This window comes from Pleurodeles waltl, chromosome 10 (assembly GCF_031143425.1).
Source record: "Pleurodeles waltl isolate 20211129_DDA chromosome 10, aPleWal1.hap1.20221129, whole genome shotgun sequence".
Taxonomy (NCBI): Eukaryota; Metazoa; Chordata; class Amphibia; order Caudata; family Salamandridae; genus Pleurodeles; species Pleurodeles waltl.
This window is the reverse complement of record NC_090449.1, coordinates 396,671,842-396,697,465: the sequence shown is the minus strand read 5'-3', so window position 1 is coordinate 396,697,465 and position 25,624 is coordinate 396,671,842. Positions and strand designations below refer to the sequence as shown.

General features: G+C 41.6%; 1 protein-coding gene across 1 annotated transcript in view; it reads right to left on the bottom strand.

The window, feature by feature from the left end:
- Positions 1 to 25,624, bottom strand: part of LOC138261557 (uncharacterized) — a 403,078-nt gene that overhangs the window by 348,306 nt on the left and 29,148 nt on the right. Inside the window, exon 2 of the mRNA XM_069210617.1 lies at positions 6,948 to 8,156. Within this exon, the coding sequence (XP_069066718.1) occupies positions 6,948 to 7,827 (880 nt within the window). The 5' untranslated portion in view covers positions 7,828 to 8,156. The remainder of the gene's footprint in view (positions 1 to 6,947; positions 8,157 to 25,624) is intronic.

Below are 25,624 nucleotides of genomic sequence, written 5' to 3'. Positions count from 1 at the left end.
AATGTATCATTGCTAAATACAATCTGGGAAGATTACAAGTATTGCAATAATTCTGAGCATGACACCCCAGAGGGTGTAGGATTGCCCCGAATAAAATACAGCATTATAAATTCACAAATCCAGGGAGGCATGTACTTCGTATGTGGAAGAACTGCATATAAAGTACTACCTCTAAACTGGGAAGGGATATGTTCACTGGCATATTTGGCACCCAACATTACTGTGATATCAAATATATCATCTTCCCAGCCCCTTAACATGGGGAGTTTTGCACATAGGTACAAACGAGGGACACCCATACTGGAGGAGCGAAAGAACTGGGTATTTCAAGTATTACATGTTCTTATTCCAGGATTTGGAATTTTCGATTTACAACTGGCAATGATGAATATGTCAGCTGAATTAGCCATTGCATTTAATGCCACCAGGGAGGCCATAGGAAGTGTACAGATAGAGATAAACTCTGCAGCCCAATTGGCGATACAAAATCGGCTTGCCCTAGACTTGATTACAGTACAACAAGGAGGAGTATGTGTTTTAATCCAACATCAGTACCAGCAAAAGTGCTGTTATTTTGTCAACAAGTCATCAGAGATAGAATTGGATATTGGGAAAATAAAAGAAGCAGTACAGGTATTTGAAAAGGGGGGCCAATATGAAAGAGGCGATTGGAGTTTATCATGGTTATGGTCTTGGTTTGGGGGGTGGGGCTGGTTGTTTAAAGACATACTTTTTATAATAATAGCTATTGTATTAAGTTGTTTATTAGTACAGTGCTTACCTGCTCTCTGTTCCTGTTTAAAATTGTGTAAACTTCCGCCAGTGAAAATACTAGAAACCAATCGAGCTATGATGCAGAGGGAAGAGATAAATTCCCTAATGGCTATTGACCCCACTATCCTCACTACAGATACTGGTTGCTCATACCCATCGGTTGTTTATGTCCCCATGAATGCAAATTTCAAGGAAGTAGGAGTAAAATTCAACATATATGAGGAAATTTAGAACTATTCAAACGTTGATTATGTTCAGAAGAAAAAAAAACTCAAAAAGGGTCGATTGTTAGAATCCATTTTGAATTGCTTCGTTCCTTTTACACGTGTAAGTTTGAGCTTTTGTTGTCTCTGAACGCACTGTCTATCACATGTTATCTTATGTATATTTGTTTAAGTAAAATAAGCCTGGTTCCACGCCATAGGCTTGCAGCTGGTTTCTTTCCCTAACTGGGGCACTGTACTCATTATAATTGTGTGTTCAAATAACTAACTGACCTCGGCTGTGGTATTTTGGGGAGGGAAAGGCTGATATCTATACCTTTGAACCACGTAATCCTTTGAAGGGTCTCAAGAATGTGGGGAGTCAGGCAGCTGCAGAGGGGAGGCAAGGACAAAGCTGGGAATGGAACCGGTGTGTGGAAACTGATTAACTCCTTAAAATATCTGTATGACGTATATCATTATTTACACATTTTATGTATCCTTTGATGTATGAGTATAAATATCACTGTTAAACGCTTTATGCTAGCACACTTTACTTCGGGCCTGGGATGCCAGTGGTAAACCTGTCCTCTTTGCTGCAGCAAAAATAAACAGACCTTTGGTCATTGATTTTTCACTCCGGCTCTCCGTGTCAAAAACTCCTTTGTAAATGCATTTGTAAGTATCTGCAAATATGTGCATTTGACACCGGCAGAGGTACTTGAATTTTTTAAGAAACCTCCAAGAAGAGCCCACGCTCAGCTCACTCATCGCCTCAGCAGTCCCCGATCCATACCCCGGGGACATCCAGTCAGACCTGTTTTAGGAGACATGACTGTAGTCCGGCTCCTTGGGAGAGTTGCTACATGGCCAGCAGTGATGTCCGCCGGTACAATGTGTCATGGCTCTGCTTCTACCAAGTGCCCCCGTAGAGGCACTGTAAATACTGTCCGGAACCTCAGACTCCTCAATAATGGTAACTATGCTTAAGCATACCTATACAACAGGGGGGCTCTACCCACAGACGAGTTGTCACCCCTCCATGGTTGATACCACATTGTATGTTGTAATGGGCTTATTTTGTTTTTGTTTCACCAAGGGGGCCACTGGGCAACTCTGCCAGGTGTGGGTGGGGGAACGACACATAGGGAAGTTGGGATATAGGTAATGCTGATAATGTTAGACTATTGTTAGTTTGTTGTTATGTGCGCACCCAGGGGACACTTGTGTAGCCAATCATCCCAAATCGATGACTGGTACACAGACTCCAGGGCGACTGACTCTAAATGTCACGTTTATTTCTAGGAATATTAGAGGTTTAAATAACACACACAAAGGGAAGCAAGTTTTACAATATTTAACTAGACATGGCGCGTAGATAGCCTTCTACAGGAGACTCATTTAGCACCTACTTCTAGCAGTATGTTCGCTAAACAATGGGGCACCCTTAGGTTTTATTCCAACTACAGCTCCTACGCCCGAGAGGTCTGCATATTGAGCCATAACATCTTACCCTTCCATCACTAGCACACTATTGCAGACCCACAGGGCAGATTCATTTCGGTACGTGGCATGCTGGCTGGTCGTAGGATCGCCCTACTTAATATATATGCTCCTAATATAGACAACCCAGATTTCTTAACTACAGATGCACATAAACAGGGATCCCGCGGACCACCGGATTCTTGGGGGTGACTTTAATCTACTCCAAGATATAAGCCTGGAAAGCACATCCTGGCACTCTGCGAATAAACCCCGATCTTTGAACGTTCTATGTGATATATGCCATACCCACCCCTTGTGGGACGCCTGGCAGATATCGCCCATACCCACACTAACCTGTACATTCTATTCTGCCCCTCATAATACCTGACCCCACATTGATTTCTGGCTTCTGTCACCACAGACATTGCCCTGGCTTTGTTCTGTCTCCCACCTCCCTCGGACTCTGTCAGACCACTCTCAGGTCGGACTCCTCCTATGCATTCCTTGTATGGACTATTTTGAGCGCCCAGGGCACTTCCCTGCTATGGCCCTACAGGATGAGGTGTTCAGCTCGGATCTCCACACCGCTATTATAGAATACTTTGCCATCAACGCGGCTTGTTACATCTAAAGCTACACCACGGGAGGCATTCAAGGCCTAAATTAAAGGGATCACTATAGCAAAGCACTCAGGTGTTCTGTGAGCTATATGCCAGGATATTAGCCGTATTGAAGCTGCACTAGCAGAGGCAGACAGCGGGGAGCCCTCGCAACTTGCAGGGGGGCAGACCTGCTGGATTGCTGGACACATTTTGGGACTTGGTGGAACGCAAGGCCAACTTCTTGGGTAAATATGCCAGGGCACATCAGTATGGGAATGGTGAAAGGCCCAGGTGCGCTTTGGCATGCCTTCGCCACCCACCCAGTCGATCTCTTATATTCCTGAGTTACAAGGGCCCTGCGGCTCGAAAACCTCAACGCCCTCTGAGGTACAGACACTACTATTTAATTATTACAAGCAACTTTACACCACTCGTGTACAGAACCACTCCCATGAGATGCTACAGTATCTGTAAGTGGCTGAATTCACCAAAACAGCAGTATCTAAGCGAACACTTCATGTCCGAGGAGGTTATGCTGGCTATTGATTCATTAGGAGCCAGGCATGGACAGATTTACCGGTGTCATTTATAAGGCATACAAGTACATCTTGGCCCCCCACCTTCTGGACGTGTACCAGGAGGCCATGGATGAGGGAGTGCTCCCCTCAACGCTCCGGGAGGCTATGGTCACTCTGCTGTTAAAAACAGAGAAAGACCCCACCCTCTGTGGTTCATACCGACCAATGTCACTTCTGAATTTTGATAATAAAATTCTGGCAAAGATAGTGGCTAACCAGCTGTCCCTATTGCTAGACCAGATGATCTCACCAGCTCAATCGGGATTTGTGGCACACAGGTCCACATCACTGAATTTGCATACAGTGTTCGCGTCCCTTCATCGAGTCTCCCCAAAGATACCGACCGCGGTTGCCGTATTAGACACGGAGAAGGCTTTTTATTCTTTAGAGTGGCCCTTTTTAAAGGCCACTCTCCGTAAGCTTGGTATGCCCCGGGGCTTCGTCACCCTGATAATGCTACCGTACTCCTCTCCTACTGCCCGTATCAGAGTTAACGACACACTGCCACAGGCCTTTCCCATCATCAGAAGAACTCGGCACAAGTGCTCTCTGTCACCCCTCCTTTTCATAATTGCGACCCTTTGGAACGTCACCTCCAGGAAAAACACATACACAGAGGATTGTAATTCAAGACCAGACCTTTATTGGTCTCCTTATATGCGAATGACATCCTCTTGTTTCGCTGCCACCCCGTCACCAATTATTTAAAAAAAAAAAAAAAAGCATGACCTGTCAAGACGCTGTCATAAGAAGGATCACAGCCACTGCTCTGTATATTAAGCTGAACTCAGAGGAGTAATTTATGCCCGTTCAGATCAGCCTATTTTTTGTTTCTGGAAGGCCTTTGACACCTTTTCACATCTATTTAGGGTTAATCACTGGCTGGACCTGTGGAAGGTGGATAGTCAATGCAAGTTGGCCTTCAGGAAAGTCAGATGCTCCACATTGGGAAATATAGGGAAAATTATTAAAGTTTATTATTATTCTTTCAAAAATATGTTTTAACCTAATGACCAAAGGAGGACTCTCAGATTCAGACATCTAACACAAGTTAATTTAAATACTGATTAACCTAGAACTACCAAATTAAATTGGTATAAACTGTACTTGAATTAAATAAGTATTGAATAATTAATTATTTAAATTATAATTTATAAATACTTTTTAAACAATAAATTCAAAAATTCAACCAAACATTTGTTTTTATTCAAATAAAGTAAACTTTGTTATAAGTTATGTAATGAATTAATATCAAGTATCATTTTCTCTAGAAAGGTTAAAGTTTTTTTTTTTTCCAAATACAGTGCATTATTTAATTAAAAAATATATTCTATATATATGTATAAACAATATTAAGTGGGCAAATAATTGAAATGAGTTCAATATTACTTCCTTTGGGGTGTTCATGTTATTTCCCTGCCTCCATTGTTTTCTATGGAAGCGATCAGCACTATCTTTGAATGGCCACCATGGGTAGTGCTCAACTTACTCAACGGCTAGGCTGGAGAACATTTAGGGTTGTTGTAACTTTAGAATTGTAGTTTGTGAATAGCAATTGGAGCACTATTTTGTGCAATTGTGTTTGTATTAGCATGTCCCATCCTAAATGCCTTCTAAATTTCCCTGAACTGCTCTCTTTTAGTAGCCGTTTTCCCTATTTTCCAGCTACTCCACTGGTCCCTCCCACATTTACTACAAAAAAGTATATCTACAGGATTAGAGATCCCTGCCACGTTGGCAGAGGTCTCCAGCCACAAGTTTGTGAATAGAATTTTGCAGTATGTTAGCAGTACTTCTATAATACGACTTTATGTGCCACAAAATGGAGTCTGAATAGGCCCCATAGTAACTACTAACTCGGCCATAAGAAAGCACTTTACTAACAATGACACAAGACTATACAATAAAAGGGAGCATATTAAAACCAGAACATTCCCTATCCTCCCGAAATGGCAACCGGTGCAAAACCCACGAATAAACATGAACAAGAATCACCATCCAAATCACTCAAAATCAATGCAAATTCAAGGATCATTCTTTTGCAAATCAGTCAAATGTTTTTACTTCATAATAAATGAAGAAGTACCTCAAGGGCAAAGAGAGCTAACTTACACTTTGGGCAAGGCAAGGGCCCTAATGAACGCACAAACTGTCCCCTAGTCTCATGAGGAGACCAGTATACATGACTGACTGTCCTCCATAAATTCACCAGCTGAATGAATGAGTTGCAAGACATATATTTGCATGCCTGATCAATTTGATCATCCGCTCTCATATGGTGTTTTCTCTATTTTATCTTCACCACGATAAAACAGGATTAAATAAATACTGTCTGTGACCTGCCCCCACTAAAATGCCAACAAACCTTTGTTTTTTTTTTGTTTTTTTACAAAAAAAGCTTATATTTGAGAGATAAGGCAAGTGAAAATGATTTCACATACACCGCTCATTTTGTATCTTGATTGTATCTGAAATAAGATATTAATTTACATATGTTACTTGAAATGGGGGAGGGGAGCGGGAGAGGGGGGGGTGTTGCGTGCTGTACGTCCTTTGCTTGGTAAATACCTGTGACTTCAAAACCTCAATAGTTTAGACAACATTTTTCCACATGATCTTGATTGTTTTAAATGAAACATTCCTCATTTAAAATATATTAACTATATTGAATGCTTTGAAGCAAATGTACTACTTCATACTTAGCTTGTGAACCACTGAGAAGGGCGATCAGCAGTGCTTAATTTGTAAACGATTAAGTACAGGAGCCCAAAGGTTTGCCCATAAACCCGTGGCCAGAGCTACTGAAGGTCAGGTGTGCCAAATACCAAGGCTGCATTGTCTTTATTCCACCGCATGCCTTGTTAATCAACCACCAAAACCTCCATGCCCCTTTATCTCACTCTTGAATGTTATTTTTCACCTCACCCCTGCTTTCTTTATTAGTCACTGTTTTTCTGTCTTTCTCTTCCTCCTTTTTACCCTTTTGTGTTTTGTCTTGTTTGCTCTGAGTCAAAGACGAGCCCCACTTTCACATAGATGGTTCCAACTCAAATTAAACACTGGGGGATTAATTCCGTACAATGTTTATTGTGGAGCATGCAGACACAGCAATGGCTCCAGTCCAAAAAAGTTAACTAGGTCTGTACATTAAAGACTGTAACAATAGCGCTTATGTCACAGAACCTTATAACACAATTCAAAGTTTAACAACATTAGTCTACTGTTTCATATAAAGGCCATGCTAAATCAAATTAAATATTGAATAATTATCACCAATATTGAAAGTTCCTTTCTTCAGTCCTTACCTTCAACTTTGGGATGAGCAGGTCCAATTAGAAACAGTCCATCTAAAGAAGTCTTTCCTTGAATGTCCATGGAGAAGTAGACTTGTTTCGTCTTTCCATCAAGAAGTACCAACACCAAGCCTTCCAAATGGGTTGATGGTGGTCCCTGCAGCTCAACAAATTCAAACTCCCCAGGGGAGTACACAGTGCTGACCTCATTGATAACAATAGCTAATGAGGAGTTCCACGTAGGAGAGGAGCCACAGTGGTTCTCCTTGCCTGGAGAAGGTGCAGAAACTTGAAAAGTCCACTGGGAATCAGGGCCAAGGCAGCGTTCAATTGACTCATCTGTAGTCCTGAACAGAGGATCCTCCAAGAAAGCCTCCCTACCTGGAGTCAAAACACTGATCAAAACATCTGCCTTATCAGTGTCTTTGGATTTGTGTACCAAGGCATCTATCAACCCCTCGCTGGTCACACGCATGTTCTCTCGGTATGTACCCATGCCTTGATATAAAGCGATTGCATCCGGCCCATTTTGGATGGTGTTAGGAGCTAAAACCACAGATGGAATCGGTGTCACAGTTGAGGACCCCACAAGGAAGAATCCTCTTTCATCTGTAAAAAACCCATTGAGATTTAACACTTTATAGGCTGTATTGAACTTTCCATTGTAAAAGACCACAAAGTAACCATCTAAGGGGACTTTCTGGCCACTTGTGTGATACAGTTCCACAAATTCAGAAGTGTCCAGACCCGGGTTGTCTGCATTGACTTCGTTGATAAGCAGCTGGTGCTCTGTCTTTTGGTCTCTGGAATTCTTAATCAGATTCTGAGAAGATATGCAAGTCAGCAAAGTCCAAAGGAAACAAACAGTGGATGCTACTTTGAGGAACTCCATGGCAAAATCTTTTGGGTCTTTGGCGGAATCTTAGCAGAGACACATTCTTGATTGATCTCAGTGATGTACTGCAACACAGGCTGGTTGACGTCAACAATGACAATGCAGTACAGACTTATTTTAATAGAGAAAGCAAGGTTAAGATCCACAAGCAATCATGAATGAAGGCACAAGACTAATCAGAGTCTACTTCTCACGGTTGTGGAGAATGTTTAGTGAGAAGAGGAAGGGATCTTTGTTCAAAGGTCTGATGAGATGTGAAGAAAAGTGATAAATGGGTGGCTCACAGTAACTGTAGTAGATATGGCACTTCAACTCCTTGCTTCCTCCTGTGAAGTATACAATAAAAAAAAAGATTAACTAACACCCATAAATTTCCTATGCTTATTGTACTAAATTTAGGCCATGCTGTCTGATAATTTACGTGGTAAATTTAACACACAAAACAACATTGAAGCAGACTATATCCTGGTGAATCCAAAATCATCACTTTCTTTTACAAAAAATAATGAAAATCAATTATCCAGCTCTCTGGATAAATGAAATTATTATATTTCACACATTAGACTCTGATTCAAATGAGCTTTACCGGATGATCTGGTAACAAAATGTGTATTTAGAAATACTTCCAAAATGTAACACAAGCCCCACACATTTGAGTTCAACATAAAAATGTACTTTCCTTTGCAATGGTTCTTCTATTTGGGCATGAGGCATAAAACCTTCTTGGCACTAAGGTGTGACCATTAGGAGGGAGAGCCTAAACTTCTACTCCATATCACATCATCAAATTTGATAATCTGGGTCAAAACCCCTATGCAAATCCACTACCGGCTATGAAGTAAAGAAGGAATGTCAAAAACACAATTCAATTCAAAATGGCCTGTTAGAAGTCAGAAATGCGAGGTTGCTTCTACTAGACAGGTCTGTTGAGTTGTACAAGACATGTCGGCTGTTGGTTCTGGCAGCCTCTTAAGTCCTTTATGAAAAGAAAAGGAAGGCCAGAGACTTCAGTGGGAGGAGGACTGTGGCAATGAATCTGACCCTACAGACGATACAAATGCTGGATAAATCTATTGGAGGGTAAATAAATGCACTTTTTCTTTTCCAACAAGGAATGGTATATAGCCACATATTGTTTATCAGATTACTAAAATAAGCAGAGGCCTGGCCCTGGAAGGATAGAAGGGTGCATATGAGACTTTACTTGAAGATAGTTTGAGGCCACAGTGGCCAAACTGTCTGTCTTTGAGGCATATTCATGAAAAGGGTTTGGAAATTGTGAGTTGTGATCTCCTTCAATCTGGTATACATATCTCCACAGAACAAAGTTTACAGACAATCACTGCAGTGGTTACCTTCCATCTTCTGGAATAAACATCTGTGGCTCCTGGGACTTAGGGCCTTCATTCACTGAACAACAAGAACAATATTTTGGTTCTCGGTGCCAAGGTCTGCAGCAAAGGGCATGAAATTGCAGCTGCAGCACTGAAAATCATTATAAATACCTAAATAAAATAACAAGCTCAGCACAGCTCACCTCATTCATAATATGGAGGGTCCTTTGTCATGTGTATTAAACTTGCCATAATATTTTTTACCTCTTCAGTTTATCCAGAACACTCTGTACAACAATCACATATCAAATCTTTTTTTCTGTTATCTCAACAACCAAACAAAGAGATTCCTAACTTACCAAACTGAATAAGTGCAACATTTTGCACAATTTCATATTATTTTCCTTCACCCTCCACAACTAGGTTCACCTGCATTAAAATTCACAGAGTGCAAATGTAACAACTATTACATTTCACTAGGACACCATGTGTTTCTATGCATCATTTCATCAATCCCAATCAAATAGCATTTCCAATTAGTCCACTCTCAACGATCTTAATAAACTTGGTCATGTGAATGTAGGCCCACCCTTATCAGACAGTTAAGCAGAGGCTACCATGTGTTTTCAAACTTACCCTGCATGTCATTTAAGTCACAAGTCAGCTTTTCTGTATCTAGCAATGACCACAATATGCCAGACTATTCCTGAATATTTTGTATCTTTCTAGTTTTTCCACTGTTAAGCTCTTAGTTGGTTTCCTGCTAAAACCACAATAGTTGCCAGTCTCCAGCCACCACAGGAAAGTCTGTAATTTCACTTTAAGCCCAGTAGTATTGTTAATGTATCTCAATAGGCTCCTGATATGGCACAAAATCTCCTTCCAGAAGGTCTGTAGGAAGGGGCGGGACCACCACATATTCAGATCATCTCCACTCTGATCACATTCCCTCCAGCATTTCCCTTCTGTGCTACCATATATATGCTTAAGTTTTCTAGGGGAGGATGTGCCACAACACCGTGTGTTTATACATTGATTTCCTGTTCATTCAAACCACTACATAAAGAGCGGATATCAAAAAACAAAATCTGCAAGTGAGGAAGGGAAATGTATTTACCCAGAATATGCTACTGTCTTTTTATGTAAGCCAAATGAATTTCAGGTCCCGAGTCTACAAGCGTTGTGTAGATATTAAATTCTTCTGGTTGGCATAACCAGAGAAAGTCTTTGCCCATAGGTTAAAGGGTCTAATGCCTGCTGCTATATTCTCCCCTGATAAGAGCCAATTTCGTAGTTGAAAGTATTGCAAATGTTCTGCCTCCCTTTTATGAAATTCCTAATTTACATTTTTCAGACACTTTGACCTTCCCATCATGAACCATATCCAGCAACATTCTACCCCCCCCCCGTCCCTACCCCCCCTCCAACAAGATCACCTGACAAATATCCCCACCAATCCCGGTGTAAAATGTGGGTTGCGCAGGAAAAGACAAAGGAGAATAGAAAAATGTTAGCCTCGGACTTTTGGTCACTCAGTCCCACCCCTCTATTGTTGGGTTCGATATCTCTGAGTAATGACAGACAGGGAGTCTAGAGGATTACAGAAGCTACAGAATATCACATGGGGCACAACTAATTCGGGCTGCATGCATATGTATCCATTGTGTTTCAGTTTCATACTGACACGATTCAAAAAGAATCTGGAGTTGGGTTGCTTGATATTAGCCTTTAATATGCAGTAATACTAGCCCTCGTTATGCACTAGTATTACTAGCCCTCCTAATCTCCTACCTGCTTTTAGAACCGTCTTCACCACCTATGCTCATTTCCCACCCAAATAATTGTGTGAATTGCTGTCTGGAGGGCCTTCATGTGTTTTTCAGGGAAATCCGCTGAAAGAGCCTAGAAGAGATATAGTAGCCTAGGTTATACATTTATTATCATTGCGGCAAATCTTCCCAACCATTATATAAAACGTTGTTGCCATCTGTGTAAATCACTAGTGAGGGAGGCAATCATATTAGATATGAAACTAGATTGATCTGGGTGTATAAACTAGGGTAGATGCGGTGGGAGATTCTGGTGAAAATGTTCAAGTCCAAATTCAACAGCTCTAAAGGAATATATGATGCCCATAAACCTTCCCAACTTATGAATTAATGTGACATTTACCTCAGTCATTCAGGGAGTAACAATGCGCAAATGGAGAAAGAGAAAAAAAAAAAAAAGTTGAACTTCTCCACCCGTTTTGGAATCACTTCAAGGCACAAATGCTTGTAAAATGAATTACAACAACCACAAGGTGATTGATGGAATGTGTCACTGACAAGTAGGGCGAAACCGGTCTGTGGATGTTTGTGGTCTAGAGGGAGCTTTGCCTGATATTTTGGGACAGACTGTTTCCACGAGCAGCAGGGGCAGTACTGACTGGCATGAGTCAGGCCTTTACCTAAAGCCACATGGGGGTGAAAAATGATGGACTGGAACGTAGTCCGAGCGTTTACCAATAGTTACGATCAAATCAAGCATTCCATCCATCACCTTGTTGTTGTTGCTGCTGCAGTTGATGCCCTAAGTGTGCCCTAACTGTGATGGGTATGCCCAGTCATGGGTTAAGTGCTCCATGTGCCATCGCTATACCCCACTGACAAGCCTCAAGTGGTGAAACCAGTCTGGGATTGATGGTCGTCCTTTCTTGAGGTGGCTTTGCCTGGTAGTTTGAGACAGACTGTTCCCATGAGGAGCAGGGTCGAACTGTTTTGCATAAGGTGGGTCTTGTCAAGAGTGGCATGGTGGGCATGAAGTAGTGAACTCGAATGCGCCCTGAATGAGATGAATTCAAGCATTCCATCCATCCATCACCTTGTTATTGCAAAATAAATTAGTTAGGCCATTAGGCCCCGTTTTTTTATTGGGGTGCAATTCTTTGATTGCTGCCAGGATCTCCTCAGCAAACCTTCTAAAGCCTGACAATTAACCAGTGATTGCTTTTATGGAGTCAGGTAGTCTCCCGAAGCTTTCGGTTTCTTCTGATACTTCACCCTCAGAATGTAGCTTAGCATAATATTCTCCGAATGAAGTAGATTGGAGATTCTCTTGGTTATTGATAACAGTATAAGTCTTCTTGCCAGAGGTAAATAAGTCATGTTTGTCTTCACATAAAATCTTTGTTTCAGGCTAAGAAGGTTTTTTTTCTTCATATTTCCCAACAGCAAAGAGATGAATTTGCCCTCTCAAGGATGTAGCATCTCGCAGGGATCTAAAAGATCCATATTCCTTATATCTCACTTCCAATACTCGGAGATCTGCTTTCAATCTTTCTCTTACTAAGCATTCCGATTTGTCCTTTCCTCTCAGCAATACCTCATCCCATGATAAAAGATTTAAAGGCATTCCAGAGGATACTCAGGGAGACCTCCCAGTTGTCTTACTCCTCAAAGTAGAATTGACTAGAAACGTCTGGGCAACTATGGTTTGTTTAATACAATATTTTACTGGGTTTCTCGAAGGTTTTAACTTAAAAATGCAAAAGTAAAAGTATTGCTGAATAGTTTTCCTAAAATGATGAGTTATCAATCTGTCTTTCAGGAGATATTTATCAAATTGTCAGCTGCCCCTCCTATTGATCTGTTTGGTCTAATCTGCTTTTCAGGTAAGCAAGGTGTGATCCGATAACTCAATTGGTACCTGGGAGATAAATCTTGTAGCTTCCAGTATGCCTGGGGTCCCAAAACTAGCTCTATCCTAGAACAGAACCTAAACTATTCCCTCTTTCATTTCTTGTACCACCTTGTTCATCTGGATTTGAAAGGCTTTGTGAAATCCAATCATCACTCCACCTCTTTTTCTCTCTGCTGTAACAAGCACAGAAGGGGGTATAGTCTGTTTTTCACAAGTTGAGTGTTTTTGTTAAACCTGCGAGTTTCCTGAAGGCATAATATAACAGGAATTATAAACTTCACCTCCCGTCAAATATTATGTCTCTTAACCTCGGAACAGAGTCTGCACACATTCCAGAAATAAGGTTCACCATAATTGGGTTAAAAAGCAAAGCTGCATACCATCTATGACATTCCAGCATTCCCGTTTACGTATGCACCATATGAATCTGGTCACCCTCAGCTTCGTTTAAGGCAACCCATTTAAACCCCCTCCCAACTGCCAACTAAATTCCCCCTTCCCCCTCAAATAAATTCTGATGCCCATTTCTCTCCCCCAAAACATCCCCCATTCTGGAACCGGACCAGATACAACCGAACATTATTGTGAAGCGCACTGTGGTCTGCTGCTGCCTGTACTCCACCCCTCCGAGGACCCAGCCGCCTCACCCCCACACATAACTGCTGTCAAGCTCTCATTCACCACTACTAATAAAGTGTGAGAAACAGGACAAAGATCAAATAAAGCGTGGCAAACTTCAGAGCCAGTCTCTTGCTCTCATAGCTCTTAAAGGAAGAGATTACCTGCTTAGTATCCTCGTAAAACCTGAGGGCAAAAGTTCAAATCACTTCGATTTCAAGGTTGTCTTTCTTTCAGACACGGCCGTATTCACGCCGTTCCGGAGTATCTCTTTGGCTTCCGCCATCATTGGAATCTCATGAGTTTTGGAATCCAACTAGAGGCTTAGGGCAAAGAGTAATGTATATCTGTATCAGACTTGTCTCTTTCATAGTTCTGCGGGTGACCGGCATCAGTGCCCTACTTTTGTTCAATGTACTCTGCCAGAGATCTTGGAACAATGCAACTGGGTGGCTCTGGAAGATGATGTCCTATGTTATTATGATATCCCTCAAAATTCTGTCTTTAAAGTTTGAGGATCCCAGTTTGGCTGTAACAACTCTTGGCAGGGCCCCTGAAACATGTCCGCGGGCCCCCACTCTGTGGGCCCAACAACTGGAATCACAAAGTCCTGACCTTCTCTCAGTATGGCCTAGAAGAGATTCATGAAGTACTGAAAGACATCTGCCCCTCTATCTGCCTCTCACACAAACATTATCACCGAGAGACCGATCCTTCAGGTAAGCATATTTGTCCTATAGATCTCTTATCTCTTCCTTCTTCCTCGATGTCGGGCCTGCGCTTTTTAGGATTACTCCTTCTGCTGGCTTTTGATGGATAGATTATTCTCATTGTTGGCAACACATTTTCCAACAGCTTAAGTATCCTTAGACATCTTGCAAGAGCTGTCGCTATGTCTGCCTTTAGACATTACATTTGTGTTGTGACGTGTTTGAGATTTTCTGATGCATATTTGACAGACAACTTTGCAGATCATCTTTTGCCAGCTGTGGAGGACTCTCAGAGTTTGTTGTTTCCATTTCTAATGAACTGGCAGCATGCGAACGGACACCACCCCTCAGAAAGTGTGTTTGTAAGTTCACTCCAGCAATCTTTATATCGTTTTGGGCCCTAGCCTTCCTTGCTTTCAGCATTTAGTTCCATCCAGGGCTGCTACACGTAAAATGGCCAGGTTACCCAACTGCCTGTCTTAAATCGTATCCAGACAACCTCAGAAGCCTGAAATTTGCTCTTCTTTACAGCTCCCCCACAGGTAACTCTTTGCCTTTCAATCTATAAAAGGTATTGCCAATGTCTATTTGCTGTGTTGCCATATTGCAGCGCATGCCACTATTGAAAGGTAGCCATAAAAGTCATTTTTTGCCATTTCTCTCATCTCCCATTAGTTGTGTTTTGACTTTTATTTCTCTCCCTTCAGATACTTAAGAAAACTGTCGTACCTTCTTCAGTTCCTGGCTTGCTTGCGATTCAGAGTGGGTCCAAGTCTTACCTACAGGTTTGCCTCTTTTTCAATTGCAGAGTTTGGCATTGGTCCCAAGATAGCTGGTGGTAACATGCCCCACCTGCAGAAACTCTCCTGAAACACTCCCTCACTAGGTCCCGGCATCTCAAGATGTCCTCTTCTCATATCTTTAGGCATTTGTTACCATCCTCGTCCACAGCAAGAGCTCATTTCAGCAGCACCAGCACACCGAGAAGGGTGCCCGCAGCCAGAGCTCTTCAGATGGGAGTCCATGTGGTCCTGCCACAGACCACACCATTCACACTTCAAATCTTGAATCATTATTGTCATCCTGCACGACACTACATCTGTACAGGGGTTCATGTCAGTGTACTAAAGAGGAAGATGAATGGTCATAAAAATATGACCAATTAATGAACGCTGAAGAGTAAGTAAAAACTAAGGATTGGAGTCTTCAGAAAAGTTAGCACGTGGTTTTCAAACGTCAAAAACGAATAGGCCAGTAGGAAAAATATGGAACCTGAATGAAAACGAAATGGTTAAAGTGCTGTAGAGCCACAAGAGAAAAATTCAGTTAGAGAAAAATTCAGTTAGGGAAAAATGGGAAATGTATTATGCACAAAGGTTTTTTTTTTTTTTTTTAATAAAGTGGATAATGTCAAGCGGTGCAAAAAGTTTAAAAAATACAAGTGCAGTTTCATGTGATAAGAAGGGTGTAGTCAGGAATGACCATGGTCTAAATAAATAAACTAGAATACTGACAGTTAGACTCTTACTTTTTTGTTTTTCAAACGTATTGCATGATGTTGCTATGAGTTATAAATAATGGCTGTAGAAAAAGTAGTCTAATAATTACAGAGAAAGGATGCCCTTATAATGTTACCATGTTAGGTCCTGTGAAGGATTTCTAGATAGCTCCCACCAGGGGTAACAGACAGATGTTGTTCAAACAACTCAAGCCATTTTATTAGAGTGCTAACAGCACCGGCCTGAGTGGATATATCTGACACCCTCTGGATCAGTGCACCCTGCCTACAGACTCTGCTTGACCCAAAAATGCCAATGTGGTCCAACTTAGAAGCATTATCACTGGAGTTGCTGTTAAATATATCTATAGGGATGTGGAATTCCTATTGCCCAGGGCATACGCTCAACAAGATTTCATGTTTGGTTTGTCCACTGGACAAGTAGCTAAAGCCCCTAAAGCACAAATGCTCTGGCTACCTGTTTAAAGAACCAAAGTATGGATCAGTGAATGATGATTCCCTGCCATTAATAAGCTCAGCTTGCATTACTGTCCATGTGTTTAGTATAAAAACATCTATACGTTGGCATAATTTAACAACTTGAGGCTATTTGTTATGCTCCCTGATTGCATGCATATACAACCATTAAAGCATGAAATGGAAATGTGCTGACTATTAAAAAAAAAATGCAACTTGAAGAAACTGTTTTGTTCAACTACTATACAACTTTACAAGCCATTTCCCTCAGGCATCATTTAGTAAAACATGTATGATGCAAGCCAATATTTTTTTTTAAATGGAGACTCTGTGTAAAACCGTTATAGGTAACATGAAAACAAATTAGGGGCCTGATTCTTACCGACAGTCACAAAAGAGCACCTGTAGGTGCATGCCTTTGCAATGGTTTATTTTTATGATTTTCATGAATTCCCAGGAGTGTTCAGATGTAGGTCTGGAAATTAACCCTAGCAAACTTTTTGCGAATTCAGTTTTTGCATCTGCAAACACAAACATTCTTATATCAGTGTGCCTAAAAAAAAAAATCAGTGATGGGTGCTATCTCAGTTTCCCTACAGCCCCCTGCGACTTAAATTCAGAAAATGTTTTAATTCTTCACTTGTCAGCTGTAAATGTCCAACACGATCCAAGAGGGGGTAATGTTTTAGTGTGTGAGTATTTAGAGACTCCAATGGCCTTCCAAACTTGGAAGTATCACTTCCCATATGCTTCCAACCCTGTATGTAGATTTGTGGAAAGGGGCAAAATCAGAGTTTTGCTAGATTCCAGCTCCTGATATTATCAGCAGTGGCACAATCGTAGAGTCTAATATCAGAGCTCTGATATGGGAACTATTCCATTAATTGTCACCTCACTGCATAGCGTTAAAAGAGACAAGTGGATGTTTTTAAAGATAAGTAGATTTCTGATGCATTCCATCCCTTGGACAGGTAGAAAATGTGTAAAATTCAATATCCTAATTAAGACAGTGAGAAGTGGTAAGAGTAATGCATGATTAGTGGTTTCAGGTTTTAACAGATATAAAAAATCTTTTAGAGTAGATGGCGAATAGAATTACAAAGCAGAAACTATCAATACTAATTCACTCTGATTTGTAAATGATGCTGTAATTACGATATACCAAACTATTGCGGACAAACTGTCAGATTACCTGCCTAGCTAGCAGCAGTTATTTCATTCTCTTGAGGGATGCTAGTGAATGTACTGGGGTTCTACGCTGGCTGCAAAATGTGTTTGAAAGGACCCATCATGCGGATGTGTTTAGGTTTTTGTGGCTAACTGTGGCACTGTCATATGCTTTTAGCGTTACTTTTACTGTCACCCATAGAGGCGGCAGAAAATCCTCTTTGCATTAAGAGAGCCCTCCCACAGGCCCAACAGATGAACAATTGCAGCAAAGCTTCCCTGCTCCCGCAGTACAGGCTTCTTCTTGCCCAATCGAACCCCCAAAAAATCCATAATTGGCCATAAGTCTTTCAATCCACAGAACCTCACATCAACAGGTTGGCAGTGCAAACACAAAACAGCATTCCTTCTTCAGAACTATCGCTAATTGTGGGATGAAAAACGATTTTAGTTGGGCTCAAAAATTGTAGCAAGAGTAAAAAAACAGAACTACAGAAGGAGGCAGGGGTCACAACGCAGCTCTTCACTTGGTCGGCAGGTAGCACATGGTTTTAACTCTTAGAATCAGTTTCATGTTCCTCATCTCATTTTGTTAAACCAAAAGACAGAAGAAGAGAAAAAGCATGCTTTAAGACAAGCTGAGAATAGAGCACGAAAGGGCTCACTGTTGGAATTCTGTGTCGTCCTCGGTAACGCCACCATTGTCCAGGTGGTCTCTGAATACTATCAACGAAAATACACGTCGCGTTCTAGTGGGAATGAGTCTGCACTCGCAGAATACCTGTCGAAACGGCAATGGTGTGGCTCACCCCAGAGCAACAACGGTTCCTGGCTGCCCCGATCACATGTGACAAAATAACACAAGCCATTGATGCCCTGAGTGGCGCTGAAGCCCCAGGCCTCGACGGATTTACCGGGTACTTTCACAAAGCATATAAACATATACTTGCTCCCCACCTCTTGGAGGCTTATGCAGTGTCACTTAAGTCGGGCATATTACGCCCCCCACTACGTGAGGCCGTCATTATCCTATTGTGGAACCTGATACACCTGCCTACCTCTGCACCTCATACAGACCCCTACCTCTCTTGAAGCATGACGACAAGATACTTACCAAGGTCATAGCAGAGCATCTATCGATTCTTATGGGAAGCATAATCTCCCCTATGCAATCTGGCTTTGTACTCCATCGCTCCACATTGATAAATCTGGGCACCATTTTGAGGTCCTGAATCAAATATCCACAACTCTCCCTGCAGCACTTGCGCTACTGGATGCTGCGAAAGCATTCAATTCGCTGAATGGCAGTTCCTCCGTGCGATGCCAAACTGGGAATACCAAAAGGCTCCCTCACCCCTACATTTCACCATGGCCATGGGCCCACTTGCTTGGCACCTGCAGGAGCATCACTTGGGCTGAGGCCTCCACTTTCAACAGGGCCCACTCTTGGTTTCATCATATGCAGACGATATTCTGCTATTCGTTCGCAATCTAGCCACTAATCTCACCTGCCCCTTATCCGTCAATTAATAATATTTTTGGGTGCTTTTCTCTGGCTTACTGATTAACTGGGGCAAATCCAGGCTCTTCCCACTCACGGAGGCCACCGTAACCTGTGGTTTAGACACTCCCTTGTGCTGTTGCACTGCCTTTCCAAAATACCTGGGTATCTTCCTACACAGGGACAAACCTGAAGTCATATGTTGGAAATATGGGCCCGCGACTTAGAGTTCACCTCGTAGGCGGAACAATGGGTCAGACTACCCCTGAAGGCATCGGGGCGCATTACCATCATAAACATAGTGGTCCTACCCCATGTTTTTTTTGTACCTATTCCTAAATATCCCCACTGCATCGATTAACAGCTTTTTCAACACTCTGGGATGTCTTCTGACGAATCTTGTTTGGGTGGGGCATAGATCACCTAATGGATGGAGAGACTTTAACGCTACCCTCTGAGCAACACGGGTTCGTGGTTCCAGGTTGAGCTCTGGTCAGCGACAGTTTGCGGGCATCGCCTTACTACTGGCCAAGTAACAAATTGCACTTTGCTGGGCAGTTCTCACCTTCCCATCACCGCTGTCTGGCTATGAGATATGACTTTCTGTGACACTACAAGTGACCTATATGCCTTCCTACATCCCATTACCTCCAGACATCTGGCAGCTTCTACAAGATCATCTTTTAAAGCTGAACTCAGATGACGAGAAGATTGGTACTGACTGACCTGGCTCCAATGTATACTTTATACTGTATGAACCACGAGTAGAGTTTACAAAATAATTAATTGTACTGTTGCCCTTTATTGTATAGGTCTCTATCGAATTGTCTTAATGTGTTTTTTTGTCACAATCCTTCATTTGAGGTTTTCTTTTTTTCATGTTTGTAGTGTCAATTTGTTCTGAGAGTTGTGTGTTGATATATTCAAAATGATAAATAAAAGGTTAAAAAAATAATAAATCTTCGTAGCAGGTCGGAGAAGTAAATAGCCATCTCATTCACTCAGGCCCGAAAACTATAACAATGCTTGAGCTGCGAACTCACTCAACTCTTTTAAAAACTGCTTGGGTCATGAAAACCAACCTTGGACAATGAATACTACGAATCTGGGAGCTGATCTTTCACTAATAAACAAGAGCATAAAGTGTGACAGAGTTGAGACATAGAATACTACTTCTCTTGTAGTAGACCCCACAGCTTACGGCACGTGATACAGGCATCTCACATCGTGAACCCCCCCCATAATCCCAATAACGAGTATCTTGAAATGGGGGATATATACCACACTGTAAAAATAGACATCACAATTTGAGGGTTTTACCGGGTCTGTAAATTCCTCCTAAACCAAGCAAACGCCTTCAAGTAAAGCCTGCAAAATTAAGACGACATGTGGTAAAAGGAGTTACTGCACATTTTGGAATGTATCAGCCCATTTCTAATCAGAGCCTAAATAAACTTGGGTGGCCATGAGGCTGCAAGGCAGCCACAACTTTTTAGAAGCAAGTTTACCTATTTACAATGGGGCGGTTTCATAAAGGTAACTTAACATTTTCAGTATTTTACCTTTGGAGTAAGTTAACTACCTAATGCATATTCACAAAATCAAAGTGTAAATTACTTTAAAAAACCCTATGCTACCATGCCCCGATGGTAAAGTTTAGGGAAAAAGATAAAAATTATTTAATTCGAAAAGTAGTATTAAGAATATGTTTATAATAAATATTAACGTAAGTTAAGTTTATATATTTATTTATTTTAAATGTAGAACAAAATTAAAAACACACTCCAGTACTATTATGACACTCAGCCGCAGGGACACAGGACGCATGCCACCAGGCCTGACAATGTTACCATGCCTGGCAGCGTTACAGTATTATTATTTTAATTTTTAAATAAATCTTTCATTATTGGAGATATATTAGAAAAAAATTAGTTTTTGGATTAAATTTAAAAAAATACATTCTGACTGAAAGAAAAAAAAATGCTTTTTAATAGACATCAGTAATTATTAAAAGTGGTGCTTAGAATTAAAATTAATGCAGTTATACTTTAATTAAAAAAAACACTATTAAACGTTTTATAATTGAATAATACATTTTAACATTAAATAATATTTTTATATTTAACTGTTTTAAATAATTTAACATTATTTCCTATGGGATATTATTTTACTTCCCTACCTCTATTATTTTATGGGAAGGTGTTGCAGATTCCAATGGTTGGCCATGTGTGGTTCTGGACTGGATAATGTTTAGGTGGTCTTGACTGCTTCAGCGTATGCGCTATCGAGAGATACTGTGCTCTACAGCCTGCATGGAGCCCACCTACTGTCTACCAGCTGTGGGCTTCATAGTTGCTCTCACTGCCACCTTCTAATTTGGCAGCACGAGCCAGCACCACTTCTTTCAGCAGTAGCACGGATCAGGTGCCGATTGCTTCATATGGATTAGGGTCCTTCCACCACAGGCATTGTGACGATCAGTTGCTTACGTCTCACCTCGACAATGCATGAGATGTTTCATGTTTCTTCCAGACATTTAGTTTTTTTATCAGTGCGCTCGGACACTGCCAATTAGTCACCACTGGATAGCTAAATTGTCACTCTTATTTACTCGCTTCTTGTAGGTCAGCTAGCGTAGTGTCCCTTCCTCTTTCTGTGTTTGTCCGTCCTGTGAAGAGTAGTTGCATTACTCGTTTTCTCCCACTGCCCATTTTTTTAGGCCCTACTTTTTTATTTTTGGCTTAAGTAGTCTACCAGAGCACAGCTTTTTCAGCAGCCCTCCTTGTGTACTTCTAACCCCTCCATGTCTCTCCCTTCCCAGTGTTGCTTGTCCCCAACCGCCATATCTCCACTGATGTCAATGTCGTTCCTGTCCCATAGCCTCCTTTAGTTTGTGTTTTTGCTCCCAGCCACTCCCACCCAGCCTGTGTGTTCTGTGTTGCCTCAAGGCCCTCCTTGCCACCAGCCACTGTCGGTGTTGCCACCCAACTCACCCACTTTCTCTTTGTGTGGCCTAATGATCCACACATAATCTGTAATAAACAAAAACATTTGGTAGGACAGCCAACTCTGAGCGCAACAGACCGCTTTTTCTCCATCTCTCCGCTGTCCTGTTGCCCCCTCCCATCAAATACATTTACTCCCTCTGTATTTTCCCCCACCAATCTCTGGGCTGCCAGCAATAAAGAAAACTGCTGGCCACATCATTGTCCTTTTTTGAGTCCTACAAATAAAACAAGCTACAAACCTTTATACAACTACAAAAAGCAAATAACGTATGATCAAAAGGATAAATGCTGGTTTTACAGACACTGGTTCCAAAATTAGTTTTGTGAATCAGGCTTAATTTGTTTTGGAAAGGAGTATTCAAAACTTGATATGTGAAAGGATACAAATAACAGCATCATCTTCATCAAAATGCTGTGTATTATACATTAAAAAGTCTAAGCATGTGTAAGCAATGTGACATGAATGTACTCTTTGATAAAAGATTTGGCAAATAATCTTCCTTTTCATATACGGTCTTCATACATCCAAGTTGGTCATTGCTTATTTTTTTTAACATACCCAATCATCCATCATAATGATTATTATGGCAATTCTATGATGCCATCAGCAACCAGAGTGAGCCCATTTTATAGATACTCCCATCCCTTCTGAACGTGAGACAGAGCGAGAAAAAGAAAAGGAGACACTGAGTGTTCTATAACAAATTATTTTAACGTGCTACAACTAATGTAAATCAGAAATACTAAATCATGTAAACACAATGGGTGAGCATTTGTGCCAGATGATTTGGGCACTCACTCATCAGTCAGCAGAAATGCCAAGTAATAAAGTAAAAAGTGGGCCAGATTAAAACAAATTTCAGTCAGAGAGATCAGTCATCTATACTGAACATGGCTTGCAGGCAAGCTTAGGAAGGTATCGGACCAAGTACTGATCTAGAATCACAGGGGAGTGCAGTCTTACCCAAAAAAATTAAGAATTTATGTCACAAATTTTGAGGGAAAACTAGAATCTCAACAAAGCTTACAAGAAACAATAGAAAATGGCACACGTTTCAGACTACTGCATCACATCTGGTGCTTCTCAAACATGGTTTCTAGCACATAAAGCCACTGCTTGAGAAACTGGTTACCCATCTGGCATCACATCTAACTCAAAATTGTAACACATATTCAAACATTTCCAATAGTAAAGCACCATCTCACCTAAAAACTCTATCCAAGTAGTCTGACTGCCGAAACCCTTTAATCTGCTCACAAGAACTTGGCATATGCCCATCTTTAAGGCCATCAAAAGGTATTTTGACACCATCGCTGAAGATATTTAATCCCCCCCACCATTTTGTCTTTGAGCACAAACCCCAAAAAACGTTGTCTTTTTATATCTGCTCCACATAGATCCTCAACGTAGCCATTAAGACATTCTAAGAGGAAAATGACTGTGTGTACACAATTCCAGCAGAGCAGAACACCAGGTATCTAGGTATGTGTGTGTTGGTAGACAGGCATTGGAAGGAGGGCACGGGCACATGGGTCCTCAGACAGGGAAGGTAAAAAAAAAAAAAAAAAAAAAAAAAAACACTCATTAAAGGAGTCCGTTGTAAGTGGTATATTGCAGGATTCCTGGTGTCTGAACCCCTTTCTGAGGGTCAAAATGAAAGCAGGGGCTACTGGGCCAAAACATGTGGGTTGTGGCCTTTTACTCCTGTTGTGCCAGGGCCCAACCTACTATGGGTCCTGAGTAGCTGAGCAAAGCCCGACCACTTTTTAGCACTCGGCTCCTAGTGGCAGTGTGGGTTTAGCAGGCCAAGGCTCTTCAAGAGGGAGTTGGGTGTGAGGCATACACGGCCACAAGACTCAAAGCACAAACAGTAACCCACAATAAGCTGACTTGTCGAGTCAAATACCTGTTTTAATAAAAAAAAGTAGTTTTTTAATATAAACACTCAAAGCATAGACACAACACACTACATAATAACCACAGACTGTTAAGGTCGGTATGGTAGTGTAGTCCTGGGCGATATCCCAGTCTCTCTCTCCCCCTTCTAGTGAGGCTGGTTATTTCCCAATCAATACTGAAGGAGACTTTCAGCCCACACTAGCCCCGTGCAACAAAGTCTAAGTGTGACCTTAGGAGTCAACTTGAGCAGCACTACATGCTAAATTAGAGCATATTCCCTACGGGACTGCTGGCCTTAAACAGTCCTATCCAACTGGAAGGCAGCTGGGAAAGTGTAGGAGACCAGGACGCGTCTCCACAGGCCTTGCTCTTCAGATGATGAGGTTCTGAGACCTCTTGTGGTCTTTTCTCTTTGACATGCAAGATCTTCTAAATCTCCAGACGTCCCACACTGGTGTTGGAAATCCTTCCCACAGTGCCTTCAGCAATCATAAGTGTTCTTCACAGCAGCCTGGGCACAACAACCCAGGGCAAGGGTCCTGCCTCCATGGAGGCCCCTCCTGACACTTGGGGGTTCACCAATTTCTCCTGCAGAAGGGCAAAGGATGGAATTTCAAGGTGCTGCTCTCCTGACTCAATGTGGGGCTAAGGGGAACAGCCGACTTCTCTGTGTGGAGGTCCCAACCAGACTGGGTGTCTCACACTTCGCTCACCAGGATCCACTCCGCAGGGACCTCACCTGCACTGGCCTTTCCAGGCCAGGGTCTTCCAAAATGGAACCCACAGGCCACCTTGTTATGTACTGTGTGCAGGCATACAAACTTTTCAGCACGCACATACAAGTATCATGCACTGTCCAGCAATACACATATTCATCATTTAGGCCAAGGGTGCATTAAGTACACAGCAAAAGAACTTTACATATATGGGCCTTGGATACCACTTCAGTGACACAAGTAAAATGAGCTGCTCACACTACTGATTCTTAAGAAACACAGAATGTCTATGCCTCCACCACCAAGCTTGTATCACCTAACTCGTGGCAGGTGCAGTAAATTGGTTTGACCATACCAACAGAACAAGACCACATTACCATGAAACAGATCTAGGGAATGGTGCACTCGCATCATTGTGATCGATCATGACCAAAAATCAGTACCTGGGCTCCAGATCAATGCACCTGGGACACTCCGAGCAGGGGCGCATGTCTGTCAAGATGCAGCAGACTTTTTTATCACAACACCTGGTATGGGTTTTATACCAGTGTTGGGGTAGCTACAGAACAACAGGCATGGTGTATTTTAGATGGCACAAGAGTGATGCTGCCACTACTCTTCAGTACATAGGTCAATAGTTCATGGAAGGATAAAAGGCAAAATGAAAGTGCTGAGGTTCAAAGCTGTGAGTTTATGTTGTGCACGTGTAACTGCAAACGGCACTCAAAACGCTGAACTACCTCAGAACGTGATTAAAAAGAAACACAATTCTGAGACAAATGATCTTTAAAAATGGTCCACAAAATGCACAAGTGTCCCACAAAAATGTCCTTTATATGCTACACATTTTCAAAATCTGTGTCATACAATCCTGCTGAGATTTGGTTAAAAGATTTTTAGATCTCTTAAGCTTGAGGCACCCCTCATACTAAAATAGTACATACCTGAAAACAAGCTACATAACTACACCAGCTGCAGTGTATGCCACTGGGTGGTAGGCTGTTCGTGGCTCTGATAGTGACAGTCAATCCGTTAAGAATTTCTTGTAGTTTAATTAAAATCTTAATGTACATCAAATTCAATATCAATACTAACATAGTGCCAATAAAAACAGATACATGGGAAAAGAAAAATAGTACTGCTGGGGACGTTACTTACTATTTACAGAAAACATAAGAGCCTTT